At 44.5% G+C, this 17,450-nt stretch overlaps 1 protein-coding gene across 5 annotated transcripts in view; it reads right to left on the bottom strand.

Moving 5' to 3' along the window:
* The window catches only part of FGFR2 (fibroblast growth factor receptor 2), a 121,556-nt gene that overhangs the window by 17,424 nt on the left and 86,682 nt on the right, over positions 1 to 17,450 (bottom strand). For all 5 annotated transcript variants that reach the window (XM_004050205.5, XM_019035163.4, XM_019035162.4 and 2 more), the window contains 4 exons: positions 7,978 to 8,129; positions 5,016 to 5,137; positions 2,686 to 2,796; positions 726 to 916 (listed from right to left, as the gene is read on the bottom strand). In XM_004050205.5, coding sequence (XP_004050253.1) covers positions 726 to 916; positions 2,686 to 2,796; positions 5,016 to 5,137; positions 7,978 to 8,129 — 576 coding nt within the window. The remainder of the gene's footprint in view (positions 1 to 725; positions 917 to 2,685; positions 2,797 to 5,015; positions 5,138 to 7,977; positions 8,130 to 17,450) is intronic.

The raw sequence follows: 17,450 nt of genomic DNA on the forward strand, positions 1-17,450 counted from the left end.
GGCAGTTCCGCCCCTCCGCTTCCCTATGTGTGGGGCTGACAAGGGAGTTCTGGGTCACCCAAAATGCCTCCGAGGACATCTGGGCACCTGTCTAACTACTCTCAGAATAACTGAAATGTTTCAAGTTCCACGGTAAGTGGCATGCCTGGAATGCAGGCAGTCCACCTCAGGGGACCTGGCCAACTTCTAACCACAGAGGGTCACCCGCCAAACGAGACAAAATAAACGCAGAGCTCCAGGACGCAAGGTTACTAAAATACCCCTTTGTTTGACCTTTACTCTTAGAATATCTAATGCCATATCAAACCCAAAACACTAAACACCTAAAGTCTATGTTCAAAAACTCAGTAACCACAAAATAAATGAAGCTTAAGAAAAAAAAAAAAAAAAAGAAAGAAAGAAAATCATCCGAATTAAAGGGGGCCTTTAAAACCATCCATTTCCCACCTGGAGAGCTGAATTCCGAGGGAAATCACACATGGTCCTGTCTCAAAGAAGAGGTATCTTTTCTGCTCATCTCTGCAGCGATGCTATAGGTTTATGAGGCTGCTTTGGTTTTAAAGAGTTCATTAAACTCAAATGGGAATAACGCAATAAATATTTTCCAGGTTGTACAAGACATGCGAGGGCTTGATCTAGCAAATGAGCATGTCCAAACTGCCTGTTTTCTTTAAAGACATTTTTAGTTGGATTCCACCCAACCAAGCAGAATGTGAAAGACTCACTTTTTGGGAAGCCAAGTACTCCATGCCTCTGGCCAGCTGGTAGGTGCATGACACCAAGTCCTTGAAGGTCATCTGCTCCTCAGGAACACGGTTAATGTCATAGGAGTACTCCATCCCGGGTGGCCTCCGGGCTCGGAGGTATTCTCGGAGGTTGCCTTTAGAGGCATACTCAACTATGACATAGAGAGGCCCTGTTGAGGAAGAAGAGAAGCTCCCTAAAGAGAGAATCCAGGGTTTGCCCTTGGGCAATTCAGCAAAACATTTTTAGTTATTACAACCCACGCTTTTTTTTTTTTTTTAAGTTTAACATACAGCGGCTGGGCGTGGTGCCTCATATCTGTATGAGCCCTTACAGAGGCCGAGGCAGGTGGATCACATGAGGCCAGGAGTTCAAGACCAGCCTGGCCAGCATAGCGAAATCTCGTCTCTACTAAAAATACAAAAATTAGCTGGGCACGGTGACACACACCGATAGTCCCAGCTACTTGAGAGGCTGAGGCAGGAGAATCGCTTGAACCCAGGAGGTGGAGGCTGTAGTGAGCCGAGATCACACCACTGCACTCCAGCCTGGGCAACAGAGCGAGACTTTGTCTCAAAAAAAAAAAAAAAAAGAAGAAGAAGAAGAAAAAAGAAAAAGTTTTAACATACAGAAAAGCACACATAAAAATATGATTATAATCTCTCCAAAATGATAAATAAGCCCTTGGTCATGATAGCCTCAAAAGGCACAGAGACACAGTTGACATGCTCTTCCCTGTCACTCTCATGCTGTCACCTGCGCCCTCTTGGAAAGCAATGGATCCCTCCACTCTATCCTTTTGGTTCATTTTAACTATTCAATAAGTAATATATTATTTTTAATCACATAAATGAATAATAAAGCTCTTACAGTTTTGCAACATTTTTTACCCATACATTATCCTTTTGGAACCTGTTGGGCTTATAAAAACAAAACTAGATCATTCCTTTTCACAGCTGCATATACTGTATCGTATAAACACACCACACTTTATTTATCCATTCCCTTATATGCATGGGCATTTGCTTCCAGGTTGCAGCCATAACAAACAGTAGGCAATGAACATCTCTGTACATGTTCCCATACACACGTGTGCAATAATTTCTCCATGGTATAGACTCGGGGTTGGCAGACTACAGCCTGCAAGCCAAATCCTGCCTACCACCTGTTTGGGTAATTAAATTTTATTGGCATGCAGCCAGGTCCATTCATTTCTGTACTTCTAGCACTGCTTTCTCACTACTATGGCAGACACGAGAAGTTGCGACAAAGACCATACGGCCCACAAAAGTCTAAAATATCTATGACCTCCCTTTACAGAAAAAGTTCGCCAATTCCTATATAGACCTACAAGAGAAATTGCTAAGTCAAAGATAGGCGTTTTCAAGTTTACTAATTACTTAGCAAATTGATTTCAAAGTGCCAGTAAACATTCAATGGAAGAAGCCAGGGTCTCTCTCCCCCAGGGAAAATAACGTATTCCTTCATACCGCTTTCTCCTCTTTTAAGCTATTCTTGGGAGCTCAGCCATCTGTGACCCACAGCAAGATGTGGATTCTTCAATCCCTGTTTTAAGGGAAGAACTTCTCAACCAAAACATAGGATCTTATTCTGACAAATCTCTCTTAGCACTTACAAAACAAAAACATAAGGAGGCTGCCTTTTCCAAAACCCCCTTCAGGTTATGACCTAGAAACAGCAGGGCCCTCTAGGCCCTCAAATCCAAAGTCACCTGCACCCTCCTTTCCACTGGCCCCCAGGTACGGGCACAGACCCTTCTTTGTGTTCATGGCTAGGAACATCTTCCAATGGGGATTTTAAAACGAACTTTAAACATGCACACAGCATGCTCTGGGAGCAGGATCTGGAAGCCCAACCATTTCTAAAATGATTCAATCAAACTGGAGTATTTGGGCGAATGCAGTTTTTCCTCCGACTCACCATCCTGTGTGCAGGCTCCAAGAAGATTTATGATATTCTTGTGTTTCCCAATCATCTTCATCATCTCCATCTCTGACACCAGATCAGAAAGGTCTTTCTCTGTGGCATCATCTATGAACAGTAGGCATATTCACAAATCAGTTCATTTCCTCTAACTTATGGGCAGCTACTGTTAGTTGCCAAAGACTTAGTTGAAACAGCATGAAATTGAATTTCAGAATCAGAAAAGATTTTCCAAATCATCTCCCTCATTTTATCGAGGAAGGGACAAAGGCCTACACAGGGAACTGCCTCACTCTGTGTCAAAGAGCTCACTAGGGGGCCAACGGGGCCAAGAGTCAGGACGAGAGCAGGGGCTTCTGACAGTAATGCCAATTCTTTCCTAGACTATGAGATAATCTCATCCTCTGCCATATCTAAGGTGTCTCAGAAAACCACACCAAACTTCATGGTGCCTGAAACCAGCGAGGAGACCAAGGGTAGGGCCATTTCAAATCACTACAGACTTGTTCCCGACCAAGCATTCTTAACCCAGCCCCTCGAGGCCCTTAGAGCGTTCCGAGGTGGGTTCAGACGGTTCCCCATAAACAGGGCCATAAACGTGTGTGCATGTGCATTCTGAGCAGGTAAAGGGCTGCGACTTCTAGTGGCTTCTCAGAGGGCACTGCAGTTCCCATCCTAAGAAAAGTTACATAAACTTCCGCTCTGTAATTTCAAGCAAGAATGGCACAGGTCCCACATACGCGGGCTCGCAGTTAGCTTCTCTTAGATTCTCCTAAGTGGCAAGACTTTCCCATGTGCCCTCCACCTCAAGCTAATTCAGTATGGAAAAATCTGGGTTTCCTTTTAAAAAAAATGAAATATGGGCATGGATAAGAACCATGTTGCAAACAGTTTTTTAGCTTCACAAAAGGAAGATCAATACAAGTGACTGTGTGTGCAAAATTTACACTGATGTATGTGAAGGAGGGAGCCACGGGCCATGAGGAGGGAGGGAGACACAGCTGTGGGCTGTAAGAAAGGACACGCCACAATGGCTTGGGGACTAATATCCTTCTGTGTCCTTACAGGGAAGGCTGCCAGCCTGGGCATCACAAGAGAAAGAGAACTCCCAGACCTCCCTTTTTGCAATATCCCATGTAACTCTGAGCTCCATTAGCAAAACCAGAAGTTCCGCCAAAAGAGATGAGAAGCCTGGGTCCTCCCCACACCTGGCCGTGGTACGCAGCCAAGGGCTGCCTCCATCAGTGGTGCCATGACACCTGGGGCAAGAAAGCACAGTGTTCCTCCCCGGCATCAGGCTCCAAGGTGGGGAACATCTCAAAGCACTCTAGTTTTCCTTGGGAGTCATTCAGATAAACAGCCTTTTAAAAAACCCAAAAAACAAAACGCACATCTTGTTGACAAAGTCCAGCCTGCTACTTCCCCTTGGGAGGGATGTGATGACTATCCCATGAGAACCCACAAAAGAAAGACAAAGCCTAACTCCAGAGTGCCTGCGACATGCCCGGCACCATATCCCAAGGACGGGCCTCTCTGCCTGGAAACGTGGGAAACACTCGGCGTGGGATCTTCTTTCCGAGATCCCTACAAGAGGATTTATAATGTGACCGTTCCCTATAACTCTTCTCATAAAAGAATACTGCAGGACGAATAAGTTAATGGTTAAAAGTTCTTTAAGTTCTTTGGACATGGGCACGAAGCAGGGTTGGAAGGTTAACGTAGAAGTGTTCACAGTCCCACAAACACAACACGACATTTACATCTCAGGGTAATTGTTTATGTGTCCCAGGAGGCTCTGCACCAGCCCTGATCCTGTTCACTCCTTCTCAGCTTCTAAGTGACTCTCCCAGACCAGTGTCATTTCTGCTTTGTTCCTCACGCAAAAGAGAAGGCTTTCTGCTCCCTTACGTCTCTTCGTTCCCTCCAAAAACACAAATTTCCTTGTACTTGTAAAGTTAAGTTTTAAGTCCCAAATCTAACACACCAACTCCTAGCTAATAAATCCAATTATATGTGAGTTGATAATTTCTAAGCACATAAAAATACAGAGAGAATGAAGAATTGTGGTCACGAAGAACGAGTCAAAGAATAAGTCTATGTAGGAGGCTACCACTTTCTAACAAAACTGGCTTTTCTTTATAAGTACACACAGCTCAAGATAAATAGTCTGTCCGAGATGCTGATTTATACCGAAAACTTCTCAACCCCTAGGTCAACTATGTGCTCTCTGACCCCGTGCCATGATAGAGTTCACATGCCACAAAAGGAACTTTCTTGATAAGACTCTCCACCCAGCCCCTCCCCAAGCCTCCCGCCTCCCCGCTCACCTTTCAACATCTTCACGGCCACGGTGACCGCCTCCTTGGGCTTGTCTTTGTCAATTCCCACTGCTTCCGCCATGACCACTTGCCCAAAGCAACCTTCTCCCAGGGGCTTGCCCAGTGTCAGCCTAAATGTGTAAATAGGGGATTAGCACATAGCATCTGGTGATGGGGTGTAGTGAGGGAAATTCCAGAACTAAATATAAAAATCTTTCAGCGGCTTGCTAAAGCATGGAGTGCTTATCATATGGAACTAATGAGACTTAGGGTACACACGCGCCTGAGTATTTTCCTAGCGACGTTTTAGAGAATGTCAATTACTGGTGGAACAGCTATTAAATTTCACATTGGTATTCTCGGTTTATTTTCTTTAGGGAAGGTATCCTTGCTAGTGCGGTGGTCAGCTTTCCTAAGTGCCAGAGAAGAGCTTTTGATCTTGAGCCAATTAAATATTTGTAATTTAGAATGGCTCAAAGAAAAAACATTAAGACTGTTCTTATTTTTTTGTCCCTGTAAAACGGTGGCTTTAAAATTATTATTCAAATACCAGTGGATTTTATGGTCACATTCCTTGCCAAGTTACAGGATATGCCTCTTAAAAGCATTTCAAGGAATCTCTAACTTTTTACTAAAAAGAAAATTCTAAAAAATTGGGGACTTTTTTTTTGACATAAGTTTAAAAGTCCCTATGACTACATAAAATTAACAATGAAGAAAATCCAAAGTGAACACCACAAATTAAATTTCTAAGATTACAAGGTCTATGCACATTGGACGAATAGCCATATATTGTCCTTGTGCATTCCAGAAACCAACAAAACGCAAAAGTCTTTGGAATACTTATGAATACGGCTCTTTCTAACTTAAGCATAACACAGCAAAGCATGGAGCTGCCATTAGTAAACAGTATTTATGGTAAGTACACAATAGTTTGCAAAAGTTCAGCATAAAGACTAAGGGCAGCGTGTGCTACGCTGAGGTCATTTTGTTTCTACCCAGAACTAAAATTAAATTTAACATCTTGGCAGAAAATAAATATTTGCATTGGAAAAATGGCTAATTTATGTCCCACTGCCTTGCTACTACAAGCGTAACAATCCTTTCTTTGTATAACTTCTGCCTCCGATCTAATAAACTGCTCCTAAATAGCCTTCATTCATTGGAAATCTGTTCCACCTACGTTTGCACTAAACACTGTTTTGAAATGTTTAGCACTCAGATTTTCCACACTCAGGGTACTCCGGGTGGGAGGTAACAGTTGGGCACATACAGACTTCCACTGTTGACTGTGGTGTCACAGGTGGCAAAAACTATGGACTAAACCCGAAAGCTGCAATTTCTTAAAATATGATCACAACTCCCCAGTTCAGTTATATATATAGGAATGTGCACATGAACCTATCTGTGTATATAATCACACACAAACTAGGGCTGGCGGAGTTCACAAGAAACATCCATTTCTCCACATCCTACAGGTAAAGAAACCATTCTTTGTGTTTTCTCTGGTGCCCCACCAGTAAATGTCCAATTAACACACCTTGAGTGAATGAATAAGTGAATGCGTGAGTGGTGTTTTCACTACAGTATACAAATCAACTGGAAATTACTTCCATTAACACTCTAACCAAATAATATCCATACAATTATTCAGTCCTAGCTAACGGTACACATCTCTAAATTGGCACTTGGGAAACAAAACTGATGTGACGTCACGTGAATCAAAATCAGAAGTGCCAGCCACATAAGCTACCTCTCCCTTCCAAACAGAGCTCATCAGATCAGTCTCTGGAAGAGCTTATCTTTGCATTTCCAAATGTGTATATGTACACATGAGAAGCGTATATAATCTCAGGAGCTACTGAAAATGTCAAGGCAAACAGGGTAGCTGCTTATAAGCAAGTCAAGAGCTTATTCCAGTGTATGTGATGCAGAAGTAGTCAGCATTTCCACCTTCCCGTACTCTCAAGCTGTGACTACAAAAAGTACCCCAGAAGTGAGTGGACAGCCCTACAATGACCACTGCACTTCCTTTCAGAAGGAGGATCTGGGGGTCGGTCCCTGCCTAGAGGACGAGGGCTAGGAGCTCAAATTCTGCCCACTGACTCCATGCCCCACACAATGATCCTGCTGAGGTTTGCAGTTCAGAGCTCCCAGGTTACCACCACGTGAAGGGAAATGAAAGGAAAACTCGCACAAGCCAAGAACTCTGCTCAGTCCTGGGAGGTCTGAACCACCACCCTCATTTTATGAGAATGAATTTCAGAGAATCAGGTGCCTCACCCGAGGTTGCCCAGCCACTGCCTGGCAAAGCCAGGATTCAAATGCAGCCCAACGGAGCTCCAGTACATGGAGTTCAAGCGAGACCAAGAGACACGTAGCCCCAACACCACTAGGTGGCCATATTTTGACTAAACATCTGATTGGCACACCTCTGTATCATCCAACAAGGAAAATATTATGGATCACAGAAATTAGATGTCAGGTACCATATTTGAAGCTTTTCAGCCCAATATGACATTAATAACCAATGAGAACAGCAACACTGGGTAGAGGTCCTTAAGGCCATTTATATTCTGCATCTAATTTCTCCACAGAAGTGAACAGAGAACAGTCTTGTTCTAGTAACCAAAAGCTGGAATGTCCGATCTGTTTTATAAATTGGATAATTCTACTTTTATTCCATTTGACGGAGTCTGAATTGCCCAGACACTTAAAAAATGATAACCAGAGGCCATCTTCTTTGGGGACCAGCCAGGGGCAAGTAGCTCTGCTTTCAAGGAGTTATTTTTTTTTTTAATCCATTCTTTTCTTTTCCAGGAGTTGGTTATTTAGAAATACAATCTTACTCCTGCTGACATCATCACAGCAAGACCTTTGTGGCTAAGGGTCATAAAAAGAAAATGTTAATCCAATATCCCCATTTATAGCTGAGTCTCCATCCTGGGACATGGCCAAGAGAAGTACTCACTTATCTCTTGGAAACTCCCATTTTGGGTCCTCTGGAAGTTCATACTCGGAGACCCCTGCCAGCATGGGGGTGTCTGCCGTTGAAGAGAGGCGTGTTGTTATCCTCACCAGTGGGGTGTTGGAGTTCATGGAGGAGCTGGACTCAGCCGAAACCTGGATACAAAATGCAAAGACACAGATGTAATCCTGGCTCCATCTGAGAAGGCTGGAAGTCAGCCAGAGCCCAGCCAGAGTATCGAATCTTAGAAAGGAATGGGTTGGGGGCTGGCAGAAGTCAGAAACCAAATTAGAAAACCACTGGAATCTAACTCCTCTGCCCTCCAGTCCATGCAGTACCAGATTTCATCCAAATTGTATGTTCCTATGCTCAGGTTTTTCTGTGAAATTTTTCTATACCATCTGATCACAACGTAAATTTTCTTTCTGTCCTAATTCCTCCAGAGAGTCACTTGAGGACATGCAGACAGTCCTCTCTGGCTTCATTAGTGCCTTTATGGTTGTACCTGCACCTGTACTGGAGCCCTGGATAATGGATCTCCTCTCAGACCACCCAGATCATGGATCAATGCTGTGCTTATGAAATTCTACGAAAACTTTTAGGAAATTGGCTCTACCATATTTCCTCTGTCTTTGGAAATGTAAAGTGGAATATCTCAAGGAAAGAGTTCTAGGACTTGAATGTGGAAGACATTCAGTAGCTCCGAGTCCCTTTAACTCAAAATAACCCAAGACCCCAGCATTGGGGGCCATTCTTTGTTTCTCCCCAGTCCTTCTGGAAACTTATTGACGGCCAGGCTATTCAGTGGAAATGGGCTGCCTCTTGTCTTCGGTTTCAGAAACCAGTGCACTAAACACGTGGGAGGAAGCATCAACGGAAAGAAAATACACCTTTTCCCATAACCACACAAGAGAACTCCTCTCCCACCTGGCAGTACACAGGGCTCCACTGAGTTACTTTCTTGTTTATCCTGATCCATTTCAGTGTGTCTGATAAAATGATTATTTCTTAAATATATCACTGTCCTTTGGCTGGTTTCTATGGAAAAAAAAGACTCACGCAGAGCACACTGGAAGGCCACTTCTGAGGATGACTACGCAATCTTAGTCTGACCACAGGCTGCTTGAACACTGTCTTATTCCAAACCGTGAACAAGACTTTGGCCCAAGAGAACAAGAATGTGAAGTTAACCATGATCCATCTCCAAGCAGCCAGCTAGCCCACCCTGGGCTCTGTCTCCTGCGTGACTGCCCAGGTGGATAGTACTCCTGGATGTGCTTACAAATGCCTTCAATTACACTGGCAAAGACCGAGTCCAGATGAACAAATTTAGATGGGATGAACTTTCACAGGGTGGGTCCTGGGCTCTTCTCACAGGGAACCAGAGGACCTGTCCTGTTTGAAAAGCTTTGAATCTTGCCTTTGTAAACCCAGACTTCCCTCAAAGCAGGCTGGAAATTCAAGAAGATGCCCAAGAATAGATTAGGGGAAGAAAATCATTTTAGGATTAGGAAGTTGTTTTCAGTATTAACATAAAGAAGTGGGCCATTTTTCACATAGAATTCCTATTATCTTTTAAAACGTACATGAGCACTTCCTGAGCCTTCCATTCAATCTTTTGGCAGGGGGCAGTTATACCTAAACTTCATTATGCAGATAGTATGAGCAACATTTATTCATTGTACGGTAAAAATGTTTTAAAAGAGGGAACTAAAGAATCATTAATTGTGGAGCTGAGATCCTCACACCCAAGTGTCTGGGTTGCACGAGCAAATGGCAGAAGCAAGTGGGAAAAGACGAGAAGGTAAATGTGGGTGCTCCTGTGGAATCCGTCCTGCTCCCCACTGAGGTCACAGACTAGGCATGAGCCCCACCCTGGATGAAACAGACAACTTTAAAGTCCCCGCTATGTGGCATCCAACCTCACTGTAGTGAGCTGACCTCGTCTGCGGGACACATCAGAAGCCAGGAACTTTCAGAGAACATCAAGACTTCCAGTTTGCATTGGTCCATAGGAACATCTCAAGCTCCATCTACAGAGCTCAGAAAGATTCAGGAGCGGGTTTAACGGCCAATGATGCTTCCCCAAATCTTTCTGTCCTCCTAATTCATTCTGCATCAGGGCCATGTGCTGTGGATGCTTAAGTATGCAGGTGTTTTCAAGACTAAGAAGGTCTTCTGAAAGTTCTTCCCCATGAACAGGCAAAAATCACCACTCATTGCAGGGGGACCTTATGCTTGAGGATATCATGGGCAAGAAGCTCCAGCCAAACTAGTAAGAACAGGCCAGCCAGGCGCGGTGGCTCACGCTGTAATCTCAGCACTTTGGGAGGCTGAAGTGGGCAGATCACTTGAGGTCAGGAGTTTGAGACCAGCCTGGCCAACATGGTGAAACCCTATCTCTACTAAAAATAAAAAAAATGAGTCGGTTGTGGTGGTAGGCGCCTGTAATCCCAGCTACTCGGGAGGCTGAGGCAGGAGAATCACTTGAACCCAGGAGGCAGAGGTTGCAGTGAGCTGAGATTGCACCACAGCACTCCAGCCTGGGCAACAGAGCAAGACTCCGTCTCAAAAAAAAAAAAAAAGAGGCCTAGCAATGGGACGACTTCCGCAAATGGCCAGGGTCTGGCAGGTTGTACAGCCAGAACACTCTCTGCATGGCTTGCAGCGTAGCCCCTCATCACTGGATACCAGTTTCCAGGATTCCACTATGGGGTGCATAGGGAGCTGCAATCAATAGAGGAGTGGGAACCGATTAAGCAATTATTTGGGACCACAGTCCTGGATGACTTTAACACCCAGCAGAGGCAGGGGCATGGCTGGGCTTCTGTGCCTCCTCCCTGAAAATCACCGCTCTCATCAGCGAGGCTCACAGAATAGGATGTGGGGAAGGCAGCTGTCCCACAGCGAGGTGTGAGAACAAGGGCACTTAAAAGTTTCTGGAAGGATATATAAGAGACTTAGCAGTGATCACCTGTGGGCAGAGAGATTAGGAGTTGAGAGAGGGGGTAGAAAATACATTTTATTTCAGAACTTTCTAGACCATTTGGATTTTATGACCATGTGTATGTAATTCTTTTATGTTCTAGAAGAAGTACTTTATTTAACAAAAATATTTTTTAGAATAATAAGGATCTGAGCTGAGGCATGAACAACGGAAAAGAAAACGAAGGGCATATGCTTGAAATATGCTGACTTCTAAAATGAGTGAAAAGTTACAAGATCACTGCTTTCGGCCCTTCCTTCTGCTACCAGGCTAGGTTTTGTGGCATCTCTGCATCCTTCGATGTGGGCAACAGCCAATCCCGTTGCTGCCCTTCCTGTGCTCATCATTCACAACATGAGGCCCCGCATTAGGCAGGCTGCATCCTGACCAACTGCAACAACATGGGACTATGCGGTCAGATTGTCAGGGTCCCTGTCCCAGTTTCAGCACTCACTCACTGTGTGAGCTTTGGGAAATCACTTAACCTTTCTAGACCTGGGTTTCCTCATCTGTTAAAAACAAGACAGGGGCCAGGCGGAGTGGCTCACACCTGTAATCCCAGCACTTTGGGAAGCCAAGGCGGGCAGATCTTCTGAGGTCAGGAGTTCGAGACCAGCCTGACCAACATGGTGAAACCCTGTCTCTACTAAAGATAGAAAAGTTAGCCAGGCATGGTGGTGAGTGCCTGTAACCCCAGCTACTGGGGAGGCTGAGGCAGGAGAATTGCTTGACCCTGGGAGGCAGAGGTTGTGGTGAGCCAAGATGGTGCCACTGCACTGCAGTCTGGGCGACAGAGCAAGACTCCATCTCAAAAAAGAAAAGAGGAGACAGGAACAGGTCCAACTGCGCAGCATTAATGTGATGATAAAATGAGGGGGGAAAAACTGATGAAGTGCTTAGTGCTAGGCCTGGCACTAAGAGCTCAGTTAATGTCTGCTACCAACACTGCAATATTTTCTCTTAGTCCCTTTAGAATCATTTGCTGCCCAGATCTGAGAGAACAGACAAAGGCATTTCTCTCTGGGTAACTTGGAGCGTTTGGAGCCTAGGGTGGTGGTTCTGTGTGTAAGATACAGTCAGTCCTCCATATCTGTGGGTTCCGCATTCATGGTTTCAACCAATCACAGATCAAAAATATTTGAAAGATAATTAATAAAAAATAACAACAATTTTAAAATACAAATAAAAAACAATACAGTATAACAACTACTTACATAGCATTTACAACGCGTTAGTTATTACAGGTATCACTAGAAATGACTAAGTATATGAGAGGATGTACACAGTTTATATGCAAATACTACACCATTTTAAATAAAGGTCTTGGGCATCCACAGATTTTGGTATATTCGGGGTTGTTAGAACCAATCCCCAACGCATACCAAGGGACGATTGTACTGTCAAACTGTGTGCAACCAGGAAGATAACCCAGTGACATTAAGGGCTGACTGCAGAAGATATGCCTTAGTGGGCATGTTTGATTTGCTAGATGAGGCCCTCTGCTCACTGCCAGGATGGGCTGGGGTTCTAGAAAGCAAGAAATGAAGAATCCAGGAGTCAGGGAATCATCTCAGGGCAGGAGGAAAACTGGACAGTAAGAGGGTCCTAATGACAAATATGGCTTAGGGGTTACCTCAGAAGAGAAAAATTTAACATTCAGTCTGAAGTTCACCCCTCTATGGCTCACCCATGACCCCAAAGGAATCTGCATCCACAAACCCCTGGCAAAAGTTCACATGTATCTACACCATCCCCCAAACAGACTGTCTCGAGAAGATTTTCATGTGACAGCTTTTCAAATGGAAAGCCTAAAAATAAATAAATAAGAAAACCTTTATCAACTTTATTGTCATTATTATCAGAATTTTAAAAATGAGGTCTACAAGAAGGATGACTTACGGGAATTTTGTTCAGATGAAGTACGGAGATTCAGATTAAATGTACAAACCTGGAAAATACTTTTATAAGAACACAAAAGGGGGGAAAAGGGTAAGAAAACGTGCAAAGTCTAAGAAACTATACAATTTGATTGCTCTGTCTACTGAGGTATATCTTAATTTTACCTCCATGCATTTTTACTATGCTTTTAAAATCCCCTCTGGGGCTATAAAATACGGCTGGCTTTCTCTTCATTCCCTTCGACTCCAAGAGTGAGCCTGTGTTGGGGGCTTGGCCCGATCCTGGGCAGGCCATTCCCCTGTGGGACTCCATGTTTTACTGGGCGTCTTTCCTCTGAATCAGGAACCTCAAATAACTCCCACTGCTCATCTCTGAAATCCTTCTACTTCTTTAGCACTATTAAATTCTCTTTTCTTTTGCACAAAATCATAATCTTCCTTATTCTTCAATTCCTACCTAGAAACTTCAATTCCAGAGTTTCCTTCCTAACCAATTTTAATATATTCCCTTGTTAGTGATAAGTGAGTTACTTATAAACAATCAACACGAACACTCTAGTAAACTGTTTTCCCACTCCCAAATCTTGGCAGGCATTTTTTTTTAAGCATGCATTTTCACAGACTCCAATTCCATTTCCTCACTTTCCGGAATCTCTCTAGCATGTGCCATAAGTCAAGCTTTTAAGTAAATGTGCTTTTCGTACATTTCCATAGTACATATGGGAGATTAAGTGAGGAAGTGTTTTTTTCCTTTCTTTTTAAAGGGCCACCAAGAAACAGTGTTATCTGTTTCTTTTCTTTTTTTTTTTTTTTTTTTGTTTGAGACAGAGTTTCACTCTCATTATCCAGGCACGAACTTGGCTCACTGCAACCCCCGCCTACCGGGTTCAAGTGATTCTCCTGCCTCAGCCTCCCAAGTAGCTGGGATTACAGGCATGTACCACCATGCCCAGCTAATTTTGTATTTTTAGTAGATACATGGTTTCATCACGCTGGTCAGGCTGGTCTCGAACTCCTGACCTCAGGTGATCCACCTACGTCGGCCTCCCAAAGTGCTGGGATTACAGGTGTGGGCCACTGCGCCCAGTCTAACAGTGTTATCTCTTTATACTGAATTAAATTTACCATCTAGAGGGGATTTCTCAGAGAACAGAGCAAGCAGAAGCAAAGATGTTCCAGGGAGAAGAGATGAATTAACACTTGTGTGTTTATTCCCCAGGACTGACAAACACACTTGGACCACAGCCTGCCAAACAGGCCCTGTGACTCTTAGGCTGCAAACCACCTTCCCCTACAAGAACACGAGGCTGGCATTAACATACTTCTGCTCTAATATAAGCCTTGCCCACCACTCCCCTATGGCCAAACAAAATGCTTTCACCGCCGCAAGTTGGGTGCCTGAGATAAAGCTTCAAAGGCTTCTGAAGTTGCATTTTTAATTCCTCCATAACAAAATTTAGGTAATTAGGCAAGGCAGTTCATCAGACACTCACTTTTCTCCCATAGCGAGTCTCTGCCTCCCGCAGGCCTTTCCCTGGGACTCTGTGAGTAAACCTATCAGAGCCATGACGCACCAGCCCCAGATGCGCTGGCTCTGCTCGAGAGATCGCATCAGCCAAGGTCCAGGTCAGATCTTGGGCAAACTGTCATGTCATTTGGAGGCTGAGAGAGGAGAAAAGGGAGCAGCGAAATAGGGGCAGGGAGGGTGAGGTGCCCACATGAAAGGGCAGATTCCAGTTAAGTCATCCGTGACCACTCTAATTACCCAAATGTTTTCTGGAGCTGGTAAGGGTTAGACCACCTGATTGACCAAAATACAGAGAATATTCCCAGATCATGATGTTCAGCTGCCAGGCAGTAAACGAGCTTCTGGGAGTAGAACATCCATCCCCCTTCCCGGAATTTGGCATATGTTTGAGGATCACTAACACTGGACCTGAGAACTGGCTACTGAGTCACACATTCCTCCCCCGAGGCACCCGCTCCGCTCCTCCCCCTTCATCTTGGTCCTATTCCTAACGTCCCCAGGAATATGCCATTTGCCTCAAAAGTATTGCTACAAAAGGTAGCCTTCACTGCCCTTGATTTATTTTATTTTATTTTATTTTATTTGTGTGAGACGGAGTATCACTCTGTCACCAAGGCTGGAGTGCAGTGGCGCGATCTCAGCTCACTGCAACCTCTACCTCCTGGGTTCTAGTGATTCTCCTGCCTTAGTTTCCCAAGAAGCTGAGACTATAGGCATGCACCACCACACCCAGCTAATTTTTGTATTTTTTAGTGGAGACGGGGTTTCACTATATGTTGGCCAGGCTGGTCTAGAACTCCTGACTGCAGGTGATCTGCCTGTCTTGGTCTCCCAAAGTGCTGGGATCACAGGCATGAGCCACGGCACCCAGTCTGCTCTTGATTTTTCTCTGGTTTTCAGCCTACCTATATCAGCAGCTGAGAAGGTGAAACTAAAGTCTGAAAAAGACAAAAAAAAACCACCCTGCAGCCTCTTGTACCATGCTGACGGCAGTGAGAGAGGGTGTAAGCTGCACAGGAGATGAATTTATCTGGACGGAGCCAACCATAAGACAGTTAAATCTCCATCCTACCCTATGGAAGCTTCAAGCCCCAGAGAAAGAAACTGATGTGCTCGATGTAAAACTGATTCAGCAAACCCAGCAACACTGCACGTCTCCTAAACAGGCATCCTCAGTTTCCTCTGCACTCCAACCTCCACCTACCTCTACACCTTCCCCCACCACCCAATTGATGTGTGGAAAACACAGAAAGTAATGCTGCCCCCTTTAACTCACAAAGGCTGCTTCACACTGGCCACTGGCTGTCCAGCAGACCTGTACCAGAACCAACACGCTCACAAAGATGCCCCTCTCTGGGCTGGCTGTTGTTGGTCTCATTTAACTCGCTGGGCACCAAAGCAGTGGGAGTGGGTGAGCAGTGTCTGGCACGGTGCCCAAGCCCTGACACTGAATGTGACATGAGCCTCCATCAAAGGACACAGGGAGATGCCACCTGCCATCTGCCTCCCACCACCCAAAAGTTGCTTCTCCTTCTTCAAGCCATGTGCATACAAAGTCTCAAAAAATTCACACTTACTAGGAAATGATTGCAAGGAATTTCTTCTTTAGTACTGGAAAAAAATATTTTTGCTCAAAAAAATAACATAAACTGAAACGTCTGTGTTACACCAGTAAGTCTAGTGCAAATTAATAAATGCCAAGAAGGAAAAAGTCACAGGAGGAACAAAAACCCAACTTTTCTTGTCCTGAAAACAGAACAAGGGTGGACCGAGGGACCTGAGTGAGATGCTGTGTGTGTATGGGTGTTGGAGAGGGAAAGAGTCAGGGCCATGGAGACACTGAGTGATCCCTGTGTCCTAGAGGAGACTGGCCAACACAGAATAAAAAGTGGCCTCATAAATGCCTAGAAACAACCCATCCTTGACACATCTGATTAGAGGCTCACCTGTCACCAGGTAAAGGCATGCTTGGCATCCCTGTGGTATTTGCTCTGTCATCAACGTATCTGCAGGCCTTTCTGGGGCTTTTCATTCCAGCTCCAGTCCAATAACCCTCTTTTATCCAGATACCCGATAAGCATCTCTTTCTCTACCAAAGGGACCATGCGTACTGATGAAACATTCTTTGTGAAGATCCAGTAATGTACCCCACTTGGACATGTAGAAGGAGCTGAGGTGTGTCAACATTCCCCCCAAATAAATTAATCTCGCAGAGATGTACTTTTCCAGGGAAGTGGTATTTGCCCCGTTTCCTCTGCTTCTGTTATACTCCTTGGCCCTACTGAACACAAGCCAATTACATTTTCTTTTTTTTCCCACTTTGGGTTTTTGTTTTGTTTTGTTTTGTTTTTTGAGTTGGGGTCTCGCTGTGTTGGTCAGGCTGGTCTTGAACTCCTGGGTTCAAAGGATCCTCCCGCTTCAGCCTCCTGTGGAGCTAGGATTACAGGCATTTACCATCAAATAACCTTGGAACCACTGGTGAATGTGACAGGCTGTGTCTTACATGTAACCTGATTTATACCCAGCACTTAGTAAATTATGATGAATAAATAAAGGAAGGAGGGAAGAAAAAGAGGAAGGAACTCTGATGTTCCCTCTGGTAACACAGGGAAGAGAGGAAAAAGGACCAACTTAGGCTGAATTCTCTCTTTTTTTTTTTAAAGACGGAGTTTCACTCTTGTTACCCAGGCTGGAGCGCAATGGTGTGATCTTGGCTCATTGCAACTTCCACCTCCCAGGTTCAAGCGATTCTCCTGCCTCAGCCTCCCAAGCAGCTGGGACTACAGGCATGCACCACCACACCTAGCTAATTTTTGTACTTTTAGTAGAGACGAGGTTTCAACATGTTAGTCAGGCTGGATGGTCTCGAACTCCTGACCTCGGGTGATCCACGCACCTCAGCCTCCCAAAGTGCTGGGATTACAGGCGTGAGCCACCATGCCCGGCCAGGCTGAATTCTCTTAAAGAAAAAATATAAATTGTATTGCATGTGAGTATACATATAATTACTTAATTTAGAACATTCTTATGTCAACTTCTAATGTCTGCCCTCTTCTTAGTCCTC

Source organism: Gorilla gorilla, chromosome 8 (genome assembly GCF_029281585.2).
Source record: "Gorilla gorilla gorilla isolate KB3781 chromosome 8, NHGRI_mGorGor1-v2.1_pri, whole genome shotgun sequence".
NCBI classification, from domain to species: domain Eukaryota; kingdom Metazoa; phylum Chordata; class Mammalia; order Primates; family Hominidae; genus Gorilla; species Gorilla gorilla.